We start from the raw sequence: 14,977 nt of genomic DNA, 5'->3' as shown, positions 1-14,977 counted from the left end.
CAGAAACTTTTTTTTCCTTCACATCAGTATCCAATAAATGTTCACCGTATCGCCTGTGATCCACAAAATTCACGCAGAAAGTTGATCTGTAATTCGACTGTTCCTTCTTTTTTTTTTTGTCTTCACGGACGTTCTCACCAAGACTCGCACCCCCGTACGCATAATGTAATTTTATCACCTGCATTTGCTCAACACTAGATGCGCAAACAGCCTCTTGCATTGCTGCCAAAGCTTCCGAATCGCTGCTTGATGCACGTGATTCCTGCCACATGACGCAGCAGTGAACGAGTGAAATTCCTGTATTAACGCAGGGTGGGTCCAAGGGCCGGAGGGCGCGTTGGGAGGAGAGAGCCTAGAAACTTAGAAAGAAAGAGTTGGTGAGGAGGAGAGGTCCACTCGCAAGATCCTGACAAGCCAGAATAAGTTCCTGCGGAGGTAGGGCAGGCTCTATTTCCATGCACGCGTAATCGTGCAGGCTTTATCTTTTGTCACTTTTGATGACAGTGCAATAGCTGTAAAAGCCCGCCGTTTCGGGCGCATTTCAGGAACGCAAGCGTGCATTGCTTCAGATTGTGACCTCCGGTGCATCCAATCCGTCGCGCGAACCCTTTATCGCGCCGTTAACGCAACACACGAATGCCAACTTTATGACGCCCTGTCCTTGGTCCCGTGGCCGAATAAAAAGCCATGCATCCCTAAGACCGAGTCGTGTTTGCACTCCACCTTCACCCAAGGTCTTCCCACTCTGCGGGCAGAGCGGCTCCTCAAGTGAGTACATGCATCTTCGCACACTTACGTTTTCTCACGTTATAGACCGGGAATTCGCAGGGAATGTCCTTTGTAGAATTGATTGATTATTAGGTTTAACGCAGCGACGCTACACAGGTGATGAGGGGCACCGTAGTGAAGGGCTGCGGATTAAATTTGACCACGACATTTGTAGAAAGTTGTGGTCTATTGTTGGTGACTTGTCAGGACGCGAAACTTGCAGTGAAAGAGCAGGCCAGCGCTGCCCTGTTCAATCACTCTCTTCTCGTGTTTCTGTTTCGTGCGCTGAAGGTTTTCGGTATGATGAGAAGCCTTGTCTCTTTTTAATCTATCCCTAACTGCCCTCGATTACACGCGCCATGGCCCTTAATATAATATGGATCCTGTCTGGATTCTCGGCTCTAGGTGTCTCAATGGGTTTTTTTTATGGACGATAATCATGTGCTGAAAAGGGGACTGTAATCATGTGATTCCGCGCCCCATTGTTTGTGAGACGTTTATTGGTTTTACGGGTTGTGCATAGTTCATTTGTCAATTCATTGTCATTTCCCATACCTTCCATATTCATTGCTTTCTCTTTTTAGCCCCAGTACCCTCCCCCCAGTGGGAAGTAGCAGGCCCAAGATCACTTTCTCAGGCCGACCTCTTTTCCTTTTCAATAAACATTTACTCTCTCTCTCTCTCTCTCTCTCTCTCTCTCTCTCTCTCTCTCTCTCTCTCTCTCTCTCTCTCTCTCTCTCTCTCTCTCTCTCTCTCTCTCTCTCTCTCTCTCTCTCTCTCTCTCTCTCTTTCAATCAATCACGGGGCGAGAGTGCCAGCAGCGCGGAGCCCAACTTCATCCCTCTCTTATCACCGCATGCAGCAGCGGGATGATGCACCGCGTGGTGTGCGTGGCTGTGTGGCTGGGCGTCGTTGCCGTGTGCCATGGCCAGGTGCTGCAGGCATGCCCGCCCGTGGACCACAGGGACGCCAACGTCACACTTTTCGCCAACCCGTTCAACTGCTCCACTTTCTACATCTGCAGTCAGGTACGTACGCTTGTCGTCCGTGGCTGACCGAGACGTTCCTAAGGCCGTGCAGCGGCCCCTAACCTCAAATCTATCGACTATGGCAAGATGCGTTTGGTGAATAAGAAAAGAAAGATCTGAGCGCTCCGGTACATGGTATTTACGCAACTTCTGCAACATCCGTATGGTTATATGGATGTTGCAGAAGTGTCGTAAATACATTACGCCTCGAGGATATGAAGCTGAAATAACTTTATTCTACAGTATTTCGCATGTGGGTGGTGGAAGCGGAGGGGGACATTAAGTAGGCGTAATTGTATCTTATTGTAGGATGCTGAAAATGCTTTTAGCCTGTTTCAGAACGTCAACGAAAGAAAATGTTCTTTACCCGCTCCATCATCTCACTCTCCCCTCGCCCAGGGAACGCCCCTGCTGTTCGAGTGCCCGGCCAACCTGCACTTCAACGACAGGCTGAAGGTGTGCGACTACCAACTGGACGCGGGCTGCGTGGAACTGCCGCCGCCGGTGCCAACACCCGAGGTCACCAAGGTCACAGTGACGAAGGTCCAGAAGGAAGTCGTCGTCGTCAAGCCCGCCCCCGAAGTCGTTCCCGTGACCGAGGGTCCCGTTGATCCGCTCACGGAGCCCGTGGTATCCGAAGAACCCGCGGACCCCTACGTGCTGGTCTGAAGGTCTCAGCAGAAATTTCGGCTTAGCCAGCTGACGACGACTGCGTCTTCGACTGAGGCAAGGACGTCCGCAACGCGTGCTATGAACTATCAAGCGTCACGCGAAAAGACGTCCGTTTGAAAAGTGATTGGTGTCAGATTGACCGTATAGCCGGAATAAATGTTTTGGGTTCCGACAGCGCTTTGGAGTTTTTACTTCAAATGGGCTTACAGAAGCAGTTACTTCTTTCGCCTTGGAGTAACGTCGAACCCGTGCTGCGATAATCGTTCTTTGTGTAAAAAGAGTTGAAAATTTATTTCGGGTTATTCATACTTATCGTTAACCGTACGACGGAGCGTTCCGAGTTCAATTCCTCAACTATTCTTTGCAGGGGCTCTCCAGACTCGCTGAACGGGACAATGTCGTCCGCAAATCTGAAGTGACTGGAAAAAGGTTTTTCGTCACAAAAGACAATTAACACTCGCGGTTTCACGACAAATGATATTAGGATAACGTACCCGCTGCCGCTTTGGGCGGCCGCCAGCTGTTCGGGATAGCGTCTATCCTACAGTTCTAAATACACAGCTCTAAAAAGTAGACATGAAACTCATGGTTAGAGGATGTCCACATACTATTTCTTTTTTTCAACAGCTGGTAATAGCAGTGACTACATTTTGTGATAGCTTCGTAAAGCTTAACAAAGCGTGTTGAGCTAGTCGGTTCATTGCTTTACTGGAAAAGAGGAAAAAGGCGCTAAGCGGACGTAGACGAAGGATACGCGAAAGACATATACAGGAGCCGTATGTGTCTTGCCAGGTTTTTGCAATTGGCGCCTGTATATGTCTTTCGTGTTTCCTTCGTCTACGTCCGTTTATCGCCCTTTTTCTTCTTTTCATAAAACTTGACAGGACTATACAGCAGACCGGAATTCTGCAACGTTTACAACTTCAATGTGAACTTGATTGATTGATTGTAGGGTTTAACGCGCCGACGCAACGCAGGCGATGAGACGCGCCGTAGTAGAGGGCTCCGGATTAATTTTGACCAATTGGGGATCTTTAACGCGTGCTGAAATCTCGTACACACAGGAGTTTTTGCTTTTCGCCTCCATCAATAAACCGGCCGCCACGGCCGGGAACCGAACCTGCGTCTCCCATGCATCACGCGGCGCCGAGAGTAGAGCTTCACTGAGCGCTCCAGCGTCGAGGACTTCCAAGCGCCGGCATGGAGGACCTGTTCCCGAAGGGGCCTGCGGTAACCCAACGGAAAGTTTTCGTCCATCTGCTCCACTATTTGGAGACGACCGGCCTCACGCAACGCCTGTAGGCCCGACTGCAGTGTCTGACTGATGTGCCCGGACTAGTAGCCCTATCTCTTATTCCTTATCCTCTATTTATACGTTTTATTTTCATTCATTCATTTCATTTTATTTCCAATTCCAACATGATAGTTAAAAAACACTGCTTGGACCCATAGCCAAAGGCTAGTATAGGGTCCAATGTTGCGATACAAGGCATTGTAACACGATACAAAATACAAGATGCGAAAACATTGCGAATATAGAAAAGAAGATTAGGGAATTGTACAACTCATTCCCAGGAATCCACACACTCAAACTTGGGTACGATAACAGAAACATGCAATTTTTATACACAAACAAATAAAGGCAATGAAGAATGACAACTACGCAGTTAACTCTCGCTGGACGTAGCGATATTTTTTGTCAACAGTTTCACGGTTTTGTTAGTATTTCAGGAGTGACTGCTGGACACGGAAACTCATTAGGTAGGACAAGGAAATGTTTCTTGAGTTTAAGGAGAAAGTTAACAGTCGATTTGATATCCTGGAGCAAACTATTCCAGGTGTTGATACCGATGAACTGTAGTCGTCGTTTTCCATATACGTTATTGGTGGAAGGTAGGTTGAAGTTACCAGCAACATAATTCCTGGTAGGGCGGGATGACGAGCACAGAATGGACGAATAAACAGGGCGGTTATACCTTATGATATGATTAACGCAATGGCTGCTTTCTGCTGACGTAAAGTGTCCATTGGACTGGTAAGATTTGTAGTTTGCCAAACAGGGGTGCTCTGGGATGATCATGGCTTGAGTGCATTATTATTCTTAATAAGCGCTTCTGTAATTCGCGTAAAGGTTCAAGGTATGTAGTATAAGTCCAACCCCATGAATCTATGCAGTAGGATAAATGGCAATGCACGAGTGAAAAGTACAAAATCCGTAATATTGGAAGGTCGAAATAATTTCTCGCTTGCAACAATGCATGGCAGCCGGAAGATAACCTTGAGCACACTGAGTTTATATTGGGGTGCCAGTGGAAATGGTTGTCGATAACTACACCTAGGTATTTAAATGAGCTGGTGCTTTCTAGTGCATAATTATTTATCTTTATTTGAATACTGTCTAGATTTATGGGCTTATGTCGTGAATGAATTATCATGTACTTTGTTTTTTTTTTTCGCGTTGAAGGTGAGTTTATTTGCTTTGAACCAATTTGATATATTTTGTAGTTCGGTATTTGTTTTTGTTTCGATTTCTTGTATATTTTCCCCCGTAAGAACTAAAGCTGCTCCATCCGCGTGCAATAGTAGCTCTGCATAATTGATAACCAGTGGTAAGTCATTTACATGTAATATAAATAACAAGCGCCCAGGACGGATCCATGCGGGACCCCTGTGCGTATCGGTTTTTGTGAAGAAGTGATGCCGCATAGAGTAACAACAAGTAACTGGGGAAGAAATCAAAGCTCTCATTTCGAAAGCCATAGCTATCTAATTTGTTCTGAAGTATGCCGTGTTCGATAGTGTCGAATGCCTTTTGAAGGTCAAGAAATACGATGGAAACTATAGTTTATTGCCATTTTAAGCTGAGTTGACATTTTGTGTCAAAGTTTGAACTGCAGTGGAAGTACAGTATCCCGTACGAAACCATGCTGTTGCGGACATAGTATTTGATATTTTTCCAGAAACTTGTTAATTCGAGAAGAAAGTAGCTTTTCAAAGATGTTGTTGATTATACTGAGAACTGATGTCGGGCAGTAACACGAAGGGTCAGAGCGATCACCGTCTTCGAATACGGGTAATACCTCGGCGGTTCCTAGAGGATCAGGGTAGGACGAGGTGGCTAGGGAATGATTGAAAATGTGGCACAAGATGGGGCCAAGACACCAAAGATGGCCAATACTCTACAGGGTTCGTAGTACTGCGTACAGGTCCTTGAAAACCTTGAGAACACTTGAAATTGAGAATTCAGTTTTCAAGGGCCTTGAAAGCCTTGAATTTATTCCTTCTCCTTGAAAACCCTTGAATTCTTTGGGCAATAAAGAAGAGGCCCGGATATGTGACCTGCTTTTTATGGCTTATCTATCATTGTGGCCATGCACACTCCCCATCAAAAACATGCTTTTACAATTTCAAGCCACCTTGGGAGTACAGGCGGGTTGCTTTATGCAAGGGCTCGTACAGAATGAAATCCCCGCATCGGACGAGGGGAAATCAATATAGGTCCCCTTCCCATGTTTCTGTCCTCTTCCCACGAGGCAATGCTTTCTGCATTGCCTCGTCCTGCTATTCATTTTGCATACCTCTTGTGCACCACCATAGCTATGCCCCACTACGTTTCGAAAATGAACGGTGCTGACACATATGGGAGTGCCAACGAACTCCAGACTTGCCCCCCCTTTCCAACCCAACCTTCGAGCATTGGAGGGCTTCCCTGGCCAGCCCGGACCCGGATATCCAGCTTAAGTTGGTGACCCGAGCACGGACGGCCAGCCGAAGTCAAGGCATCCCGGACTAGGGACGCCTTCCACGGGGCGACGCCCACCCATCAGCCTCTGCTGGAGAAATAAAATTTTCTCTCTCTCTCTCTCTCTCTCTCTCTCTCTCTCTCTCTCTCTCTCTCTCTCTCTCTCTCTCTCTCTCTCTCTCATAAAAAGGAGCACAGATAAGGAAGACCAAATGTGAATGTGAGAACACGGTGCATCTAGCTCCTAAGCTTTGGTGGAATATTTTATTTTTACATGTGTGATGGCGGGAAAAGTCAGACCTCACCACCGCCCCCCTTCCCAATTGTTGATGAACAGACATTTAGGAGAGAGAGAGAGAGAGAGAGAGAGAGAGAGAGAGAGAGAGAGAGAGAGAGAGAGAGAGAGAGAGAGAGAGAGAGAGAGAAAATTCTTTACTGAGACTGAAGAGGTCAGCCCTGCATAATGCTGGGCTTGCTACTTCAGATGGTTGGTGAACATGTGATAAGGGTCATATGCTTACATGAATAATACAAATAAGAAAAAGAAAAAAAAACACGAAAGAAACTCCACCAGACAGACACATGAACAAACATAAAAAAAATTACGCCCACCTCTCCTCGCGGGAACCCTGGTGTGATGCGACGCTGAGGGGGGTTCAAGCGCTAGCGGAGAGCAACCGTCGACCGAAAGGCCGCCGGAGAGCAGCACACCGGTTATATGCGCAGCGCGCCCGAAGGAGAGGAGACCGCGGAGAGAGTGCCGCGGCTATGACACAACACAATCCAACACAATTCACTTTAAGCCAATCCAATCCAAATCCAATCCAATCCAATCCAATTCAATCCAAGTCAAGCCAAGCCAAGCCAATCCAATCCAATCCAATGCCCCTCGCGAGAGAGTGTTCGCTATCGGAGAGGAGATGGGGAGAGTGGCTGCAGACAACAACGGACGCACGCGGACAACAACGGACGCACGCGGACAACAACTGACGCACGCAGGAAGGACAGGGCCGCCGACAAGTGATGCTCTGAGCGCCGCATCTAAAAGTCACAGGCAGTCACAGGCTGGAGTCGAGTCCAGAGTCTCTGAGGAAACGCGCAAGAGCTTTAAAACCCCGCACCGCTCTGTCTTCGCTGTTCCAGGGGCCGAAAAAGTCCTCCATGCTGACAGTTCTCGCCCGTAATAAACTTCACGCTGTCGTTCGCGCCGAGTTAAAACGTGGACAAAACGCAGAACAGGTGTTCAATGTCTTCTCGTACACCGCAAAGCGTACACAGAGGTGATGCCATCAGACCGATTTTGTTAAGAAAGGTTTTAAGTGTGAAATACACTTTATAAGCGACCCCAAACCATCCACCGCCGGCGGCGGCGTCGGCGTCCGCAGTGCTCCTCTATAAAGAAACAGCATCCGGCGCCAGGTTTCGATCCGCGGACTTTGCGGCCGCAGCGCGACGCTCTACCGATCAAGCCACGGACGCGACGGTGATATCAGTGTTGACGCGCCTTATATCTTTAACGCATTCAAACTACGTCGTCAGCGGCGTGCGTTGGCGACTCAGCGGCGTTATAGCGGCTTGATAACTGCGTGGTGTACACGTGATACTACAAACCCGATGGAAGAGATGGAAGAGAAGGCGGCGAGGCGGTGGGCTGCGGGGGCCGAGCGCAAGCGCCGCAAGCGGGCCGACAACCGTGCATTCGCACTTTCACATTCTCCCCCTCGGGGAAATGCGGGGGAATTTTTTTTGTATAGGCTACTTTGAGGCGCAGGCGATGTATAGCACACTCTGTTCGCGTCGATAAACCGTGAGGTATACGAAACGTACACTGCGGGTCGATAGCGTAAAGGGGGGCGTACTGCAGGTTCGGGTTCCGCCAGTGCTGCAATTGCATGCGCCATCCATGAGTTGTGACTATTCCGTTGATGTCCTCTTTGGATAAAGGGAGTTGTACTGGTGAGCTCGTGGAATAGCCCTCGCGTGCGAGCCGATCCGATATCACATTGCCCGCGATGCCGCAGTGTCCTGGCAGCCACTACAAAGAAATAGTGTGCCCGTTGCGGAGTACCTCAGTGTGTATGGCGTTAATTTCTTGTATCAATTTGCCTTGATTATTTCCTCGCTTGAGAAGCTTTTGTAGCGCAGAGCGGGAGTCCAGGAACATTACCCAAGGTTTTGGAGTGCAGTCCCTGACAATGTGCAGCGCAGCTCTTACTGATGCCAGCTCGGTTTTTGTAGCCGATGTCTTGTGGCTGAGCTTTTGGCTCACAGAGACCCCCGAAGATGGCACCCATACACCTATGGCAGAAGATTCAGAAGTCACGGACCCATCAGCATATACGTGGGTATACCCGCCATAGCAGCGAGATATATGCTGAAGTGTGTGTAGTAGGTCAAGGCCGGTGGAGGCATCGCTGACTTTTTCCCGATTCCAGGCACTGTTGTTGTTATTGACCACGTAGAAAATTGCCAAGGTGGTAACTCGGTTCTAATAGGACGTTAATAGTAAACCGGCAGGAATTCCTGCACATGACTTCTGGAGCTATCTGCCAAAGGATCGGCAAATGAACCGCTAACATGGCGGAGGCAGACACGGATATTTTCTTGTCTTAATAGTACCCTGGCTGAGAGGCATCTTGCTTCACAAAGTGTCCCGGACGTTGAAGTGCACTTAGGGGATGACAATGGCAGGAGGTATTAATTTATGTTCGTCACTATCCGAGACTGTGTATTAAAAGCACTTGCAGAGCTCGAAAAAGTTCAAAATGGCATGTTTTTTGTAAAGCTCTCAGCTTATTATTGCGGATGGCACTAAATTTGACCACTTCCAACGGGTGGAGTTGTTCCACAGAGATTTTTCTCAAGGCCATTTTCTTGTAATGTAAAGAAGCAAATGTTTTGCGTGTTAGCAGAACAGTATTAGAACCGTTTGGTGTATGTTCTCCCCTGCACCGTTGAAAATACCTTGACAGGGCCTTGAAAGTTCTTGAATATCCTTGAATTCTTGTATTTGAATCCTGTATGAACCCTGTACTAGTGAAGTATGAATTTAAGCTTTCAGCAATTTGTTCGTCTATTGTTAAAGGAAGAATAACTTGCGCACGAGAATTTCCTGCAACTCCTTGTATAATTTTCCAGATTTTTTTTTTGAATCCCTATTCGCGCGTTGAATCAAACTGGAGTAGTAGTTATGTTTGCGTACGCGGATTATTGCCACAGATTCATTCCGTAACCTTTCAAACTGTCCTAAGTAATAATTATTATGTTTATGCTGTTTTCATTTGTTGTACCAGAATTGTTTTAAGTGCGAATGCACTTCTTAAGAGAGCCTGAATCGTCCGCCGCCGTAGTCCGCATAGCAACAGCTGCGGGTGCGCGCGCCCCTCGTCTTCCCTAGCAACGGGGGGAGATGGGCGCGCGCTGCCTGGCCGCTGACATGGCACATACCCACGTGGGGGATTGGCCAGGAATCGGGCGTGAGACGGGCTAATACACCCGCTTAAAGGAGTACTGACACGAAATTTCAAAGCTGAGATCCGCTCTAACAATCAAGTACAACGACAACACAAATAGGTGTCTGTGAATAAATGCATCTTTCTTTCTTTGTAGTTGTGTGTGTGTGTGTGATCTCTCTTTCGCGAACATTACCGAACCGCGCAAATTCAACTCGTGCATTCGCACTTTCACATTCTTCCCCTCGGGGAAATGCGAGGAATTTTTTTTTCTTCAAGATAGCAAGAATCTATCTCTCTTTCTCTCTCTACTTTATCCAATCACTTCCCCTCTACTTCCCTTTCCCGCACTGGTTTACATGCAGGTGAGCTCCCTGCCGAGTTCAAAAGTATCCCCAGTGCAATTCCTTTCCTTTTCCTTTCCCGCAAATCACAACCATCCAACGAACCGTCCTCGTGCTCAGCAGGACAACGCCTTATCCACTGAGTCACCGCTGCGGGTACTTCACTGTGAACTATCCAATTATAACAATTAAATGAAACTCAGAGTCGTCTTAGCGGAAAGTTGTTTTATAATTTGTTTCTGGGTAGTTTCAAATAAAACAAGTTTTATAGCCGTTTTCTGCAACCACACTCCTCCTGTATACGTGCCCACATATCGACAGCAGACGAGAATTCTGGAACGTTCGCAATTTCACGGCGAGCTAATTGTGTAAATAACACAAGTGAATGAAATTCGTGTTAATGGACAGTCGCCATATAACTGTATTAAGTGCGAACCTGCGTCCACCGGCGATGTCCGCATAGCATACCCACGTGGGGGATTGGCCAGGAATCTCCTCGTCTTCCTTGGCAACGGGGGGAGATGGGCGCGCGCTGCCTGGCCGCTGACATGGCACATACCCACGTGGGGGATTGGCCAGGAATCGGGCGTGAGAAGGGCTAATGCACCCGCTTAAAGGAGTACTGACACGAAATTTCAAAGCTGAGATCCGCTCTAGCAATCAAGTACAACGACAACAAAAATAGGTGTCTGTGAATAAATGCATCTTTCTTTCTTTGTAGTTGTGTGTGTGTGTGTGTGTGATCTCTCTTTCGCGAACATTACCGAACCGCGCAAATTCAACTCGTGCATTCGCACCTTCACATTCTTCCCCTCGGGGAAATGCGGGGAATTTTTTGAGAAGTATTTGATAAAATGAGAGTTACAACAGTTGTTTGCTGAGTATTCAAAGTTACCTTCACCGCCAGCTTGTATGTAAACACCGTGACGTCACGAAGCGCACGTGCGCGACTGGGGCCACCTACTGGTGGCCGCGAAATGCTGCGGTGGTTGGCAGAACGCGCGTGCGCCGACAGCCCGACCCGGCGGCTGGGCGGCGCCCGAAAGGAACGTTGTGGCGTTGGTTTGGAGCGTCGCTGGCCGCGTATAGGTGGGGGGAGTCTAGCTAGCCTAACTGCGGCCGTCGCACCTCCATGTGGGTTTCTGCACCTAAAACCACCGCAACACAACTGCGTAGCGTGCGGCACTTACGACGGGCATTTTTCCTTTCGGCTAATCAGTGCGCGACAGAACAGTTTAAAAGGGGTCATTATGAAGGTTGGTGCTGTTGCGACGCGTTCTAAGAATGTTTTTGAGGATGCCTTGTGTCTGCTACATTCCAAGGTAAGCTCATGCAGATTTGTTTTCGAGGTCCGCTTACGCCGAGCGGTGCCTCAGGCAACGTGAGCGCTGCCTGCAGTCTCCTTGCGTCGCCCAAAGGCAGTGGCGCACGCAAGATTTCATGTTGGGGGGAAAAAGGAAAGCATGAAAGGTAAAAGAAGTAAAATGAGCAGCAACAAAACAAAAACGTAAAAGCCAAAGCCAGAAATTATTCCAATAAAAATACCGGTAACATGTCGTGCTCTACATAAGTTATCGATTGTTTAGCGACTTTTCTTAGTAGCTAAACAGTCCGCAGCTTGAGGCAGTGACAGTAAAATAATTGTCGGTAGTCATTATTTCATGATCCCCCCCCCCCCCCCCCCCCACACACACACACATACGCCAGAGAGTAAACTTTGTTAAAGAAAAAAGAGCCAAGTGGTCGGTTTTATCAGCCAGCGCCGGGAGACCGCAAAAAAAAGAATACATTCACAGAGGCCGTTCGCTTAGAGCAAACTGATTTGTCGAGTTCCGTGTACCGCAACACTACAGTGAACTAGAATAGCTACACAGACGCATGGGCAGCCCATCTCGCGGCGAAGGCGCGATGCTGAATGCGGGCAAGGCAAGAATCTCTGTTTCTGCCGCGGCCTTAAATCATAATATATTGATGGATTGTAGGGATTAACGCGCCGACGCAACGCAGGCGATGAGACGCACCGTAGTGGAGGGCTCCGGATTAATTTTGACCACGTGGGGATCTTTAACGTGCGCCGAAACCAAGTCATAATATAATTTATCAAACTATAAATTTATCCCGCTTAAAAGCTCGCGTTTCTCTTGGACTTCTGCTACCCATACGAGCAAACTTGTCGCGGTCGATCCGGCTGTAGGCGGCTATCCCGGATCGCTGTTCGAAACATTTATCGCGTGTAGCCCAAGCAGCTGCTTAAGATACACGCGAAAACAAAACAAGAAAGCTCGTAAAAGGCTATTTACGGCTCTATTTACTAACTCCTTACGAACCTTACTACCCCCCCAGGGCGGTACGTAGGTCCTACCACTAACTGTGGAACCATTACTGGTGTAGACCGGGCACTTAGTAACTGCTGCTTGTTTGATACTAACATTCACTGACAGTGACAAAATTCTGTGAATTATTGAACGTAATAACTACAGCACTTTTCCCACTCCAATTCACGATTAAAAAGGTTTTGCAAATCCGCATGCTGACTTGTATATGCTGCCATTAAAATGCACAATTCTAAAATTATCGCTAAAATATTTGATTTTTGTGACAAGACCACCAACCCTATCAATTGATTTTCCGCTGCTGGCTATAAAAGCAAGAAGAGCCGATGTATCAAAGGTAACTAAATCATACTCGCTCTCCTCGTGCATTCCGTTAGTTTTCTTGCTCAATTTATTTGTTGGCTCCCCTAGGTTATTAGTAAATGAGAGTCTGGGGGCCCCCATTAGTGTGGAGCGTTCGGTGCGCCAGGACTTTTTGTCTTTACCTCGAGACGTTGTGTTTGAAAATAATGGGAAACGATCAAATCCGTGTTTTTAAGCTGCACCAGTCTGAAGTCAAATTGTTAGCCTACGCCGACGACATCGCACTATTCTGCAAAGACAAAGGAAGTGTCACTATTGCTATAGAGGACGTTAAAGGAGCCATGAAGACAAAATACAAGTTGGGTTTATTAGAAAGACTGCTTAGTCCCGATAACAATGATAGCAATATCATCGCAATCATCGAACAAATAACGGAGATATTAAAGAAAATGTGTGAAGCAGTCGCGACCCCCTAGTCAATTTCCCGCAACTTTTCTATGACGTCACGGAACCTTGTTTGTCCGGGGCGGCCGCCTAACTGACCTGTCGCGACGACACATGACTGGACGTCTGTAATGGGGCCTCTAGTTCCATTTCACCGCATCACTTGAATGCTAACGTCCAGTTAACGCACCGAAAATTATGTTTTATTGTTGGCCCGTGTGACGTCATTCTTGCTCATAACACGTCCCTGTGGCGCAAAATTTGAAAGTTTTTAAATACTTCTTGCTTATTTTTTGTTAAAAAAACATCTTTTGTGGCTGTAATGGAGCTGAGTGAGATACTGAATCCTAGTTCTTTCAAATTAAACCATGTTGTATTTTCCCTTCATGGCTCCTTTCAAGCGTTTAGTATTATGTCAGGCAGTATGGTGAACTGGTCCAAGTGCCTGGGGTTCTGGCATGGCAGTTGGCAGACGACACCAGGCTTATTTGCAGGTGTCAGTTAGGAAAACAAACCGGTCAAGTATCTTGGAACACCCCTAGAGAACTACAGGGATAGTGATCCATGCTGGTGTGCGCAAGCACAGCAAATACGGGATAGAGGGGAAAAGTGTAAAGGGATCAATTTGTAGATGTTTGCCAAGACAACTGTGTGCAATTTATTTTTTGTTTCAAAGTTATGGTTTGTAATGCAAATTGATGCCTTGCTCGCATAGGAATGTTCAGAAATTGCACTGGATATTTGCAGTGTTTATATGGTCGTCGACGTGGGAAAGGTGTGCAAGAAGAAACCTCTTTAGACTTGTACGAGGCGGCGGACTGGGACTGGCGCATTTGTTCGTGCGCCAGTTAGTAAATAGGTTTCTGTTTTTGCGGGACACAAGCGACACTTTTTTAAGAACCATGTGCCAGGTGCGCTTAGGTCAAGTGCTACCGCAGTTTGTGGTGTCTACAAGAAGGATGGAGGGGAGAATTTTCGGGTATTTTAGAGAAATCGTGCTGACGGTACGATTTTTAACGGCACGCTTTTCAGTGCAGTACCTGAGAGATATTTCTTGTAGAAAGTTGTACAAGGACTTATGTGATAACCTATTCCCTGTGCCACGGTACAGAACATTGTACATTGCAGGCCCAGGGCAAGATGTTCTTTAAAGGGTCAAAAGGATGCCAGTTCAGGGCGGGGCGAAGTCTTCTTTAAACTCCATAGCGGGACACTCACAGTTCAAACGTGGCTTAAAGATAAGGGGTTTGATGTGGGGCATGGGGCACTGAGTGCACAATTTTCAAGCAACCGGAAACAACAGACCACGTGTTCATACACTGCTGGATGGCAGTGCACTTTTGGGACATCCTACAGCGAACACTTCACAAAGAATATCCGTTGAACCCACACGGCATTCGGTACCTCCCATCCGAAAATGAAGAGGGCGTTCCGTACGATAGGCTAATGCTACTGGGCCTGTACAGTATTTGGTCGGCGCGCATGGTATAGCTTCACGGTGATGTGGCTGCTAGGCCGGCGCGACAGTTCTTTCGGGAGAGTGTGACGCTTTATGTTGAAGGGCTTAAAGTCCAAGAGTATGTGCCTGAATGGTTGGCATGCAAGCATGGAACCACTGACCGCACTGAAATAACTTTTAAATGCAGAGCATTTCAGTAACTCACGATGTCACCCGCGTTGACGTCCGTAGTCGTAGTCCGAACCCCTCCCCCTACACTATATAAAAAGAAATACTATCCGGCGCCTGGTTTCGATCCCTCGACCCTGCGGGCGGAACGCAATGTACATGGTGCTCTAGCCACTGCGCCACAAAGCCGACACAGAATGGGAGGCTACGAACGCGCCTTATATCCTTGACTCATTCAAACTACGTCAAGAAGCTGCTGATACA

General features: G+C 47.6%; 1 protein-coding gene across 1 annotated transcript in view; it reads left to right on the top strand.

The window, feature by feature from the left end:
- Nucleotides 1–609: 609 nt before the first annotated feature.
- Nucleotides 610–14,977, top strand: part of LOC144179727 (uncharacterized) — a 41,653-nt gene continuing 27,285 nt past the window's right edge. The window contains exons 1-3 of the mRNA XM_077708171.1: nt 610–768; nt 1,631–1,796; nt 2,196–2,463. Coding sequence (XP_077564297.1) covers nt 1,638–1,796; nt 2,196–2,463 — 427 coding nt within the window. The 5' untranslated portion in view covers nt 610–768; nt 1,631–1,637. The remainder of the gene's footprint in view (nt 769–1,630; nt 1,797–2,195; nt 2,464–14,977) is intronic.

The sequence above is a fragment of the Haemaphysalis longicornis genome, unplaced genomic scaffold (genome assembly GCF_048455015.1).
Source record: "Haemaphysalis longicornis isolate Haplotype H1 unplaced genomic scaffold, Haemaphysalis longicornis Haplotype H1 scaffold_4, whole genome shotgun sequence".
Lineage (NCBI taxonomy): Eukaryota > Metazoa > Arthropoda > Arachnida > Ixodida > Ixodidae > Haemaphysalis > Haemaphysalis longicornis.
The sequence above is the reverse complement of the archived record's forward strand: the minus strand, read 5'-3'. Positions and strand labels throughout refer to the sequence as shown.